This window comes from Chanodichthys erythropterus, chromosome 22, assembly GCF_024489055.1.
Source record: "Chanodichthys erythropterus isolate Z2021 chromosome 22, ASM2448905v1, whole genome shotgun sequence".
NCBI classification, from domain to species: Eukaryota; Metazoa; Chordata; class Actinopteri; order Cypriniformes; family Xenocyprididae; genus Chanodichthys; species Chanodichthys erythropterus.
In genome coordinates, this window is record NC_090242.1 from 19703450 (window position 1) to 19714479 (window position 11030).

At 39.0% G+C, this 11030-nt stretch overlaps 1 protein-coding gene across 4 annotated transcripts in view; it reads left to right on the forward strand.

Annotated features, from left to right (window-relative positions):
- Window positions 1-10741, forward strand: part of vav2 (vav 2 guanine nucleotide exchange factor) — a 206121-nt gene extending 195380 nt beyond the window's left edge. For 2 of the 4 annotated variants that reach the window (XM_067375589.1, XM_067375590.1), the window contains exons 18-29: window positions 1112-1200; window positions 1323-1336; window positions 1577-1598; window positions 2190-2317; window positions 3527-3598; window positions 3745-3806; window positions 4204-4320; window positions 5005-5092; window positions 6141-6264; window positions 7782-7936; window positions 8163-10316; window positions 10618-10739. In XM_067375589.1, the coding sequence (XP_067231690.1) occupies window positions 1112-1200; window positions 1323-1336; window positions 1577-1598; window positions 2190-2317; window positions 3527-3598; window positions 3745-3806; window positions 4204-4320; window positions 5005-5092; window positions 6141-6264; window positions 7782-7936; window positions 8163-8210 (919 nt within the window). In that variant the 3' untranslated portion in view covers window positions 8211-10316; window positions 10618-10739. Of the gene's footprint in view, window positions 1-1111; window positions 1201-1322; window positions 1337-1576; window positions 1599-2189; window positions 2318-3526; window positions 3599-3744; window positions 3807-4203; window positions 4321-5004; window positions 5093-6140; window positions 6265-7387; window positions 7475-7781; window positions 7937-8162; window positions 10317-10617 lie in introns of all 4 variants that reach the window. The other 2 variants (XM_067375592.1, XM_067375591.1) reach the window with 2 other exon arrangements.
- Window positions 10742-11030: the final 289 nt, after the last annotated feature.

Genomic DNA, 11030 nt, shown 5'->3' on the forward strand with positions numbered 1-11030 from the left:
TTTCAGCACAATGGATGAATTCATGTTATATATTAAGATCAAGGTCATTATATAGGTTTTTAAATGACAAAACAATCACTCGCACATATTTGAGAATCTGAGTTTCAGATAGTTGATGACATGGTGAGAAAAGCAATACATCTGTCACACGGCTGGCCACGCGTCGTCATGGAAAAAAATGGAAATGTTCTAAAATAACAGTCGCCTTAAGTCTGGGAGGTCAGCCAGGATGTTTTAAACATATGTGTGAAACAGTTATTTTAATTAAATTTAATTCAAAATTTGATCTAATTTCCTCCCAACTCCCATTTTCAAATAAAGTCGTTGGGTCACAGTTGTCGTCAGCTCGTGTAGTGTGTAAACCTCCTGTTGCAGATCATTTACGTAGTGTCACATAGTGTGAATACCAACAACTTCAAGACTCCACAGCAAGTCACGTAGTCTGTACAGCACAGTGATCTGCCAACGTTTAAAATCCTGTAGTGTAAACTTGGCTTTAGCAGCACATCCCTAGGTTTGTAGGATCACAAAACTTGCTCCTTCATCGTGAATAAATTGACATCCGAATGCATGGGTTTTATCACTGAGGTCAGGTGTAATGCAAATTTATTATCACAGACATCCACATGAGAAATGATTACCATCCAAATAGGGCCTCTTTATTAAACATGACTTTTCCAGGAAAACTAGTCCTGTCCAAAGAGGGCTTTGGTCAATGTGGACCGAAGCCCTGTTTGGGCAGTAATTGTTTCTCATGTGGACAAAAACAAAGCTGTTTTGAATCAGGTATGCTAATATTTTTTTGCTGCCTGTCTTAACATAGAGACTTGCTAGAAAGCAGCCACCCAGAACAACTTAGCAATGCCTCAGCAATTACTCACAGCATCCTAGCAACATGGTTCTAAGTTATGCATGGGTGAGCAAGACTCAAAAACTAAATATAGTTGTTGTGTGTGGATGAGTTTGATCTTCAGTAGGAACTCACAAAATGAAGACATATTATCGTATTAAATTGACATTTCTAATTTGTCAGGGCCCTAGCTGCTTTCCGACCCTAACACTTTAGCTTCAGTATGTGTCTTTCACTTTTATCCTATCATTCTTTCTTTAGGGGTATTTTCTACCAGGGATACTACTGTCCACGCTGTGGGACCGGCGCCCATAAGGAGTGTTTGGAGATCATTACCATCTGCAAAATAAGTAAGTCTCTCAGAGAAAGCTGCTTCTTAAAGAACCAAATGTACGCTACATCTGCCCTAATTAAAGAGTACAAACCACTAACAATGTGCTCTCTCTCTCTCTCTCTCTCATTATTATTTCAGGTCCCCATGATTCGGTGAGTTTTTAGTGGCCTCAACTAATAAACTTCCATCTCTCAGATTATTCCACACTAATGTCTAATGAATTAATCATACTCTCTTACTGACTTTTTTTTACCAAACTTCACCACTTTATTTAATCTTAAAGTTTGTCCTCAATTTTGTAAAACACTTTAAAGATGCCTAATATGTTTATATAAAAACTATGTTACACTTTGAAGTGCATTTAATCATAAATTCCCTTTTGTCTATTACAGGAGCCGGGGCTTCCACAATCAGGTAAGAATATAAGTAGAAGGTGATTTTTGTCTTCTGAGATACTAGTGTAGTTATGTCAATATGAAAAATTTAGATACTGCGCACAGCTTCAGGCTCTTAAACTGAAATGGACCACATTCAGCACACAAGCTCTAAAGCAGTGGTTCTCAAACCTGTCTTGGAGTACCACCAGCCCTGGGCAGCGTTTCCCAAAAGCATCGTAAGCCTAAGTTGATTGTAGCTCCATGGAGCTACGATCAACTTAAGCTTACGATGCTTTTGGGAAACGCTGCCCTGTGCATTTTGTATGTCATTTTGCATCTGTCTCACCTGATTCAACTCATGAGCTCATTAATTGAGACTGCAAGACCTGAAATGGGTGTGTCAGATATAGGGAGACATACAAAATGTGCAGGGCTGGTGGTACTCCAGGACAGGACACTGCTCTAAAGAAATTATATTTCAGCTCTCTGCTGACATCTAGTGTATAGTACATGCTTGCAAGCATGCATGCTTGCTTTTTGTGTGTTCTAAGAATATAAATCATAAAGGTCCTTTGTTCTTCTTGCAGAGATGAGAATTTATAAGAATTGTTTTCAATGTGTTCTTAAGGTCCAAAGATGGTGGCCATCAAAAATTACCATGGTACCCCTGCCCCTCCAGGCAAGATACCACTCTGCTTCCAGACAGGAGAAGTCATTGAGCTCCTGAAGGGAGATCCAGATACATCATGGTGGGAGGTATGATATTATAATATAAAAACATTTGCCATGTTTACAGTGATAACCTGTTCTATGGTCCAGATTTTACACTTTTTCTAGGTGCCGCCTTATAGTAAAAATAGCTCTAGGTCAGTTGGCCCATTTTAAGAATGATAGCATTGTTTTAAATGTTACAATACAGCTGTTTAGGAACAGCAGCAACTGAACACGTAAGGTCACAGAGCGGGGTCACTGTGCTGAGATGCATGGTGCATAAAAGTCACCAACGCTCTGCTGATTCAATAGCTGAAAAGTTTCAAACTTCCACTTGAATGAATATCAGCACAAAAACTGTGCGGCGAGAGCTTCATAGAATGGGTTTCAATGGCCGAGCAGCTGCATGCAAGCCTCACAACGGCAAGCACAATCCCATGCGTAGTGTAAATCGTGCTTTTCTGTATGGCAGTGCGATGGGCGAGTCTGAGTTTGGCAGATGCCAGGAGAACATTACCTGCCTGACCGCATTGTTACTGTCAAGTTTGGTGGAGAAGGGATAATGGTATGGGGCTTTTTCCAAGGGTTGGAGTAGGCCCCTTCCAGTGAAAGAAATACGTAATGCTTCAGCATACCAAGACATTTTGCTGTGCTTCCAACTTTGTGGGAAAATTTTGGGGAAGGTTCTTTTCTATTTCAGCATGACTGTGCCCCAGTGCACAAAGCAAGGTCCATAAAGACATGGTTAGGTGAGTTTGGTATGGAAGAACTTGACTGGTGAGCACAGACTTCAACCCCATTGAACACCTTTGGAATTAACTAAACTGAGATTGCAAACCAGGCCTTCTCATCCAACACAAATGCTCTCCTGGATGAATGGCAAAAATAACTAATTTTGGACCCTAGTCCTACCTAATATAGTTTACCTTAGTTTCACAGACAGGGCTTAGGCTAAGCCAGGATTAGGCCTTAGTTCAGTTAAGGCATTTAAATAGCTTTTATAAATGTACCCTAGAAAAAAACATTACTGGTGTGCATCTTGAGATGGCACTGGCATATTTTAACACACAGTATGTCAGTACAAGTTGCTTTCAGTTAAAACAGCTCAAACATGCATTTTAGTCTGGGACTAGGCTTAAGCCTTGTCTGTGAAAACCTGGGGCATGAGTTTTATAACCTGCTGTCTTGTTTTGGGGAGCTTACAGTCCTTAATTCATTCATCTTTACCTGTCAATCGTTGCATTTTTCTCTAAGGGCAAGCTCATCCAAACCCAAAAGACTGGCTTCTTCCCCAGTTCCAGTGTGAAACCATGTCTAGATCCTAAGGTACAGGTTGATAAAAGCAAAATCAAATAATTTTAACATATATTTTCTTAAATTATTCCTACTTTCTCTTAGACAGTGTTCTATACTATTAGAAATGGAACCAGCTCTTGTGGTCTCTTATCATTTTTTGGTTTTCTTTTCTACAGCCTCTCCAGTCATTTTCCAGCCGTCAGTCCTCCAGAGAAACGGATTACTACGTTTATCCCTGGTATTTCATCCTGTTTGAGAACACATTGATTTTTCCATTTTTTATTACTCTTTACAATGCCAAGATACAACTAGATTTATTTTATTTATAATACACTGTTTATAGTCTCATTTTATATATTACTTTAATAAAAATATAATTACAGTTATAAATCTTTGCACTTTGCTACTGTCCTTTGATCCAGTGAAATTTGCATGGAATTATATGTCATAACTAGAATCAGTAATGATGATTGATTATCTTTAGGCTAATTGTGAGGCATTTTGTTTCTTTATTGTCTTTTAACAATAAGGTGGAAGGTAGAAGTCGAGGTAACGACTTCTATGAAACTGCTGTAATGATGTACAAGGTATTGAACGGGCTTGTGAATGAGTAGTGTTTTCCCTATGGGCTTCAGGTTTGCAGGAAACATGGAGCGGCAACAGGCTGACAACCTGCTGAAGTCTCACAGCAGCGGCACCTATCTGATCCGAGAGAGAACAGCAGAGGCTGAGAGATTTGCAATCAGCATCAAGTAAGTATTATGTGTATTCATGTCAAAAATAGAACATTCTTTCTGTCTTCTTTTTGTATTTTGTCAGTCATTAGCTATTCACCTATTTTTATGCACATTTTGGGATATTGCTTTAAAAAAAATCCTGGAAGGAAGCGATAAGATGCGCATAAATTGTAAAAATGCGCATGAAAAACTGTGCGCTCAATTGAGGCAGTTTTTTTTTTTATCCATTAAGAAAACATGCACATAAACTACAATAAAAACACATTTACCAAATAAATCCGTCAATGCACAACAAAAAACTCATCATCTTTAATGTTTGTTTGATCATGTTGAAATGCCTGAGCCAAAGTCTGTCATAAAAATTGATTTGCTTTAATTCCCTCCCAGAAGCGTCTCATATGTCCAAACACCAGGAATTCAAACGCCAAATAACATTAAAGCATTTATTGGGTTTCGCCTGCACACTCTGAGACATCATTTATGATGTAGGAAAAAAGAGCCACGGTTTCTTCCCTGAGTGCAGCAACTTTCATTTTAATTACATATTTTGTGGCAGTTTCTCAATTTTGCACACAATTTAAATTTGCAACTTTGGATGAAAACATAGCTATTGTTGCTGTATACATTCCATATATAGTATTATTAGGAAACATTCTACGAGTTTCATGAATGATGAGAACATTTCTCTCCTTTTAACAGGTTTAATGATGAAGTGAAACATATTAAAGTTATTGAGAAAGACAACTGGATTCACATCACAGAGGCAAAAAAGTTCGAAAGCCTTCTGGTAAGAGAAATGTCTCACTGTTTTATTATGCTTGTATGGTGAAGACTGCATTGAAATACTTTTTCTGCAGTTTTACACATAATTCACTTATAGCACTTAAAGGGTTAATTCACCCAAAAATTAAAATTTTGTCATTTATTACTCACCCTCGTGTCTTTCCACATCCGCAAGATCTTCATTCATCTTCGGAAAACAAATTTTATATTTATTTATTTATTTTACAGTTATTTTAAATGGTAATTTTTTTTTTTTTTTTTACTTTTACTTTTTTTTTAATGCAGCCTTTGTGAGCATAAGAGACTTCTTTCAAAAATTAAAATAATAATAATAATAATAATACTTATGCCCCCAGTTTCACAGACAAAAAAAAAGCTAGTCCTAGACTAAAATGCATGTTTGAGCTGTTTTAACTGAAAGCAACTTGCACTGACATATCTGAAAATATGTCAGTGCCATTGTTTTGTCTCAAGATTGTTACACCTGGTTCAAAGGTGTAACATTAAGGGAGACGACACAGCGGAATAACTTCAATCATAATATTTATTAACCAAAATAACATAATCAAAAAAGTCAGTATCAGTAGAGTCAATCAGTATGAACTGCAAGTGAATGGATGCATCAGTTGAAATGTTGTCAGTGCAAATGAATGGATGTAAAACAAAATACAAAATAACAGCATTAGAGCGTGGTTCTGGCAAACTGCTCCCAACCAAGAGCTGAGCAGCTGCCCCGATGAACTCCTACACCATGTTTAAATAGACCCATGATGAGGAGCAGGTGTACTGAATTCACGCCCCAATCACATGACCTGCAACAAAAGAAAAACCAAAACACCCAAACCAATACAACCCTAACAAGATGCACACCAATAATTTTTTTTATTTTTATTTTTTTCTAGGGTATGTTTATAAAAGCTACTTAAATGCCCTAACTGAACAAAGACCTAATCCTGGCTTAGTCTAAGCCCTGTCTGTGAAACCAGGCCATAGTTTCTCAGCTGGAACATGAAGTTTCTGTAAGTAACTTTAGATATGTTTCTTTATTACAGGAGCTTGTGGAGTACTATCAGAGTCATTCACTGAAAGAGAGCTTTAAGCTGTTGGACACGACATTACGGTACCCTTACAAATCCCGGGAACGCTCGAGCTCTCGCACCAATACCCGCTCACCAGGTAAACATTCACTTCCATGTCTTTTTATGTCTTTCTTCAACTCCCTTACTCTCTTCCTTTTTTATTTTCACTCTCCTGCTTTTTTTGGCACACATTTATAATTGAGCCCCCACCAGTCTGGCCAGCAGCCTTCCACAATCTTTGGACACACTCTGGAAGTCTGAACAAACAGACCCTGCCAGCTGGTCCCGCCCTCACATTCTGTATGCCACGCCTCCTGGTATTTCAACTGTCAATCATCTTAGGCTTGGTTGTTCAGGAGCTGCCCACTCTGGCTGAGCTGGATAGTTTCTAATAAACAGATGCTTCATTAGATGAATTATAAATGATGTGCCTTTGTTCACGTTCCAGCCAAGCTTAACTGGTACTCACTGATATTTATGCAAGTGCATAAAGACACTGCCTGTTTGTGAGGGGCTGAGATTGTGGAAGGCTTGAAGATCTCCATATCCAACCCAAGAGCTGCTTAAAGGAGTCATTCACCTAGAAATTAAAATTTTGCTGTTCACTTACCCTTATTTTGTTTCAAGCCTCTGTTTACTGTGTTCTTTTCCATACAGTGAATGGAGGCTCATACACACACACTACTGTTGTCAAGATTTTTTAATGTTTTGAAACCAGTCTTTTTGCTCATCAAGGCTACATTTATTTGATTACAAACAGTTAAAAGCAGTACTATTGTGAAATATTATTACAATTTACTCGTTTAAAATAACTTTACTATTTTAATATATTTTAAATGTAATTTATTCCCCTGAATTTTCAGCATCATTATGCCAGCCTTCAGTATCACATGATCCTTCAGAAATCATTCTAATATGCTGTTTTGCTGCTCAAGCAACATTTCATATTATCATCAATGTTGAAGACAGTTGAAATCATGACAGCTCTAGAGTGATTTTTTTTTGGGGGGGGGTCGTCTGCATCTTGTAAGAATTCTAGCAACTTTTTTCCACATGCATACAAACATACAAACACCTTAATGACTCTGTGGCCTTGCCTTAGTTTGGTAAGGAAACCATTTCCTTGAACTTTCTTTGCCCTGTTGTATTGTGCAACTCTACTGCGTCTTCCTTATTTATTTGTTTGCGCTCTCTCTCTCTCGCTCTCCGCTCTGTCTCAGCAGCCACCTGTGCTTCCTACAACTTCTCCTTCCTCAGTCCTCAGGGCCTCAATTTCTCCTCTCAAAGCTCTGCTCCCTTCTGGTCAGGTACTGCTCTTCTTGCTCATGCTCTTGCATCATCCATGCCACCTCCCCCAATTCCTCTTCGATTTCAGTCGCTCATCCACATCCCTCCCCTGATTGTGTTTTCAGCATCCTCTTGTTAGGGCTCCAGACATTAATAAAATTCTTGTAAAAAATATCCTATTAGTAGACCAGTAGTCACTAGATTTCATTCATTTATACTCTCACTCACAATGTCAGAAAGTGTCCACTCATCTGTTGTATAAGCATTCAATGGTGCTCTTCAGCATTTTACATGCACTAATCTCAGGATGTTGTTGGCCTTGTACAGTGTTCACACCCAGAGTAGTCAGCACAGCTGTGGCGCGATACAACTTTGCTGCTCGAGACATGAGAGAGCTCTCCCTGCGAGAAGGAGACATCGTCAAGATCTACAGCAAGATTGGTGGAGACCAAGGCTGGTGGAAAGGAGAGGCCAATGGCAGGGTAATAAAGCAAGCAAATGAAAAACTTGGCCAGTTCATTCTTATAGCAACTTTTATTGTAGAAAATAGCGTAGTTTTTGTAAAACATCCAGTTGGAATGCATTGGCCAATCACTTTAGAAGACTTGAACTGTTGTGTAATGAAAAACTGAACAAAATTTGAACGTTTAGTCTGAATGTGCGAGTCTCCGATTATATATTCTCCGATTCTGTCCGTTTTCCATTCAGATTGGATGGTTCCCCTCCACGTACGTCGACGAGGAGGGGGTGCAGTGAAACTTTGGGATCACAAATCGTCCAATCAGATTGCGTTCTGATCCGCAGCCCTCGGAGAGGACTCTTTGGTTTCCATGGCAACACCTTATGGAAGTCTTTTTGCTGGAACCATATTTTACAATGAATATTTGTACTTCTGTCTCCTTTCATCATGTACGAATATGCTTTTTTTCCCTTTCTCGGAATGTCTGTGTGATCTCTGTGAAGAAAACTGCTCGGAGTCTGTTCGTTCTCAGCGTCGGGAGGAGGAAACTGTGAACACAGCAGAACTTGAAGTGGCCAAAGCACAAGCATGGCTTTACGTTTGTATAGTAATAACTGTAACGTGTGCTGCTGGCCACAGGGGTATAATGGGGGGTGGGGACATATAAATAAATATATATATATATATATATAGATATAAATATAATTTATTAAAGAGATATATCTATGATTAGAATGCAACATTGAACATTTGTTCAACAGCAGCGGTGCAAAGAATATATAAGAGCAGAAAAGATGCACTTTGCATTTCTTTACAGAGAGAATTTGCCTTAGTAAATGGTAATGCCTTTAAATGTGGAGGTAAAGAGATGGATTCAGACACATCTTGCACATACAAATTCGTACATCTGCCCTGTCCAGAAATACGGTGCCTTTTCATATATGTCTTCACTCCCAACAGAGTCTGGTTTATATAGCTGCAGCATTAACACCCTGTTCTGTAGTGGTGCACTCTCACGACCCTATCCGCCCATTCAGCTGGACTCTGCTCAACCAGAAGGCCATAAAAGAGACTCAGCATTTCTTGGACTGAAATGAGCAGATGACCAGATCTGCTCATCATCTCACTGGAACAAGGGGCAGCTAACCGAAAGCATTTGGTCATGGCTGGAATTGCTTTGGCTCAGACAGTGAAGGATACAACCACCATCATGTGGCAGGATGGCAAAAGTGCAATGGAGTATCAGGAAGAGGTTCCTTAAACACTGTTATCTGTGATTAGCATTTATTTTCATGTTCTTAGTGGTCCAGATTTGGACTGAAAAGGGAGAATTGAATGCTGTTGTGTGCACTGATTTTCATGAGTACCCAGAGGTTTTTGTTTTTTTGTTTTGTTTTTTGTCGCCTTCTACAAGCACGTATACGTATTGCCATTCCACTTTTCTCGTCTGCAACCTGCCGCGTTACAGTATCTTGCCTTACTGGTGGACACTTGGTGCTACAGTCCTACACATTGAAATCCCTGAGCTAGGGCAGAATTTTCTTTTTTGCTGTTGTTGTGGACGAGGAGACCTGCTGAAGAACCTCAGCCATCAAGTGCACTTTATCTGTCCAGACCTTTTGACACAGGACACCACACTGCAGACCAGGACATTTAAAATTTTGTTAAAAAAAAAAGAGAAAAAAAAAATCAATGTCCTTATTTTTACCTCTGGAAGAAAAAAAAAAAAAAGAGTATAAAATGCTTGACACTGATCAGTGGTCCCTCAAAGTCTGATATTGAACATATTGTAAACTCCTTAAGTGAATGGATGTGTCCCTCATACATTCCTTGGGGAAAATCCTTTTGCTGTTGCCGGCCATCAGAAATCGAACTTGTAAATTGAGGTGGGAGAGTGCTGGACTCTAATAAAGCATCTGACATGTTTTTAGCTGCACTCCAGGCTTGAGTACAGCTGTCTGCAGTGATGGAAGAGTGAAGCTCATGTAAGGTAGCGCTGGGCTTAGGGGCTTAGTACCTGTTTGTGTAGTGGACAAAAAAAAAACCATTGCATGTGGTCATAGATATTACAACTGCTGTCCGTGGATCCTGAAAAAATGATTTGAAAAAAAAAAAAATGTGTAAATTTTTTTGAATGGTCAGTTATTTGGAAACTGCGTTCTATCATGAAATAAATATTTCTTTTTGACTATTTGTGGTGTCCTCATTGTTAGGTTGGATGGATGGATAGTCATGTGTCGATAAATAATCATGCATGTTTATATGTGGATGAATGGATGTCCACCTGTCTTGAGTTTCCTTTCTAGCAATAAAGCATAATGAACCAGCCAGGAGTCTCAGATGCATGGACTAGCCTCTGGTCTTCATGATGTGAAAGGATCAGCGCCTACTGGTAGTTAATGGTTAGTTCACTCAAAGATGAAAATTCTGTCATTTATTGCTTACCCAGATGAATCTGTGCATTGAATCTGCAGTTTGGAGCGACAAAGTCACGTGATTTCAGCAGTTTGACCCGTGATCCGATTCATGATTCGTTACACTGATTCATTTATGCTCCGATGCTTTCTGAAGCAGTTTTGAAATCGGTCATCACTAAATAAGTTGCTATTTTGTTTTTTTGCCACACCAAAAATATTCTCGTCGCTTTATAATATTAATATTGAACCACTGTACTCACATGAACTGATTTAAATATGTTTTCAGTACATTAATGGATCTTGAGAGAGGAAGTGACATTGCTCCCTATGGAGGCCTCACGGAGCTATCGGATTTCAACTAAAATATCTTAATTTGTGTTCCGAAGATTAACGAAGGCCTTACGGGTGTGGAACAACATGAGGGTGAGTAATAAATGACAGAATTTTCATTTTTGGGTGAACTAACCCTTTAATAGTGGGATGAAAGACATTGCTCACTCCACTGTGATCACTGTTTAGGGTCACCACTAGGGGGAGCCAAGTTACTTGCCTTTTATGACATTGAAAGCACCTGACATGATTTGTAGGTAAATATTTTTTATTTAGCTTGTGAAAAAGTCAGACTGGTTATACGCCATGGTTACAGCTGTTTATACTATTTTCTCTAATATGTTTACTGGGAACTAACCATGTGTGGCC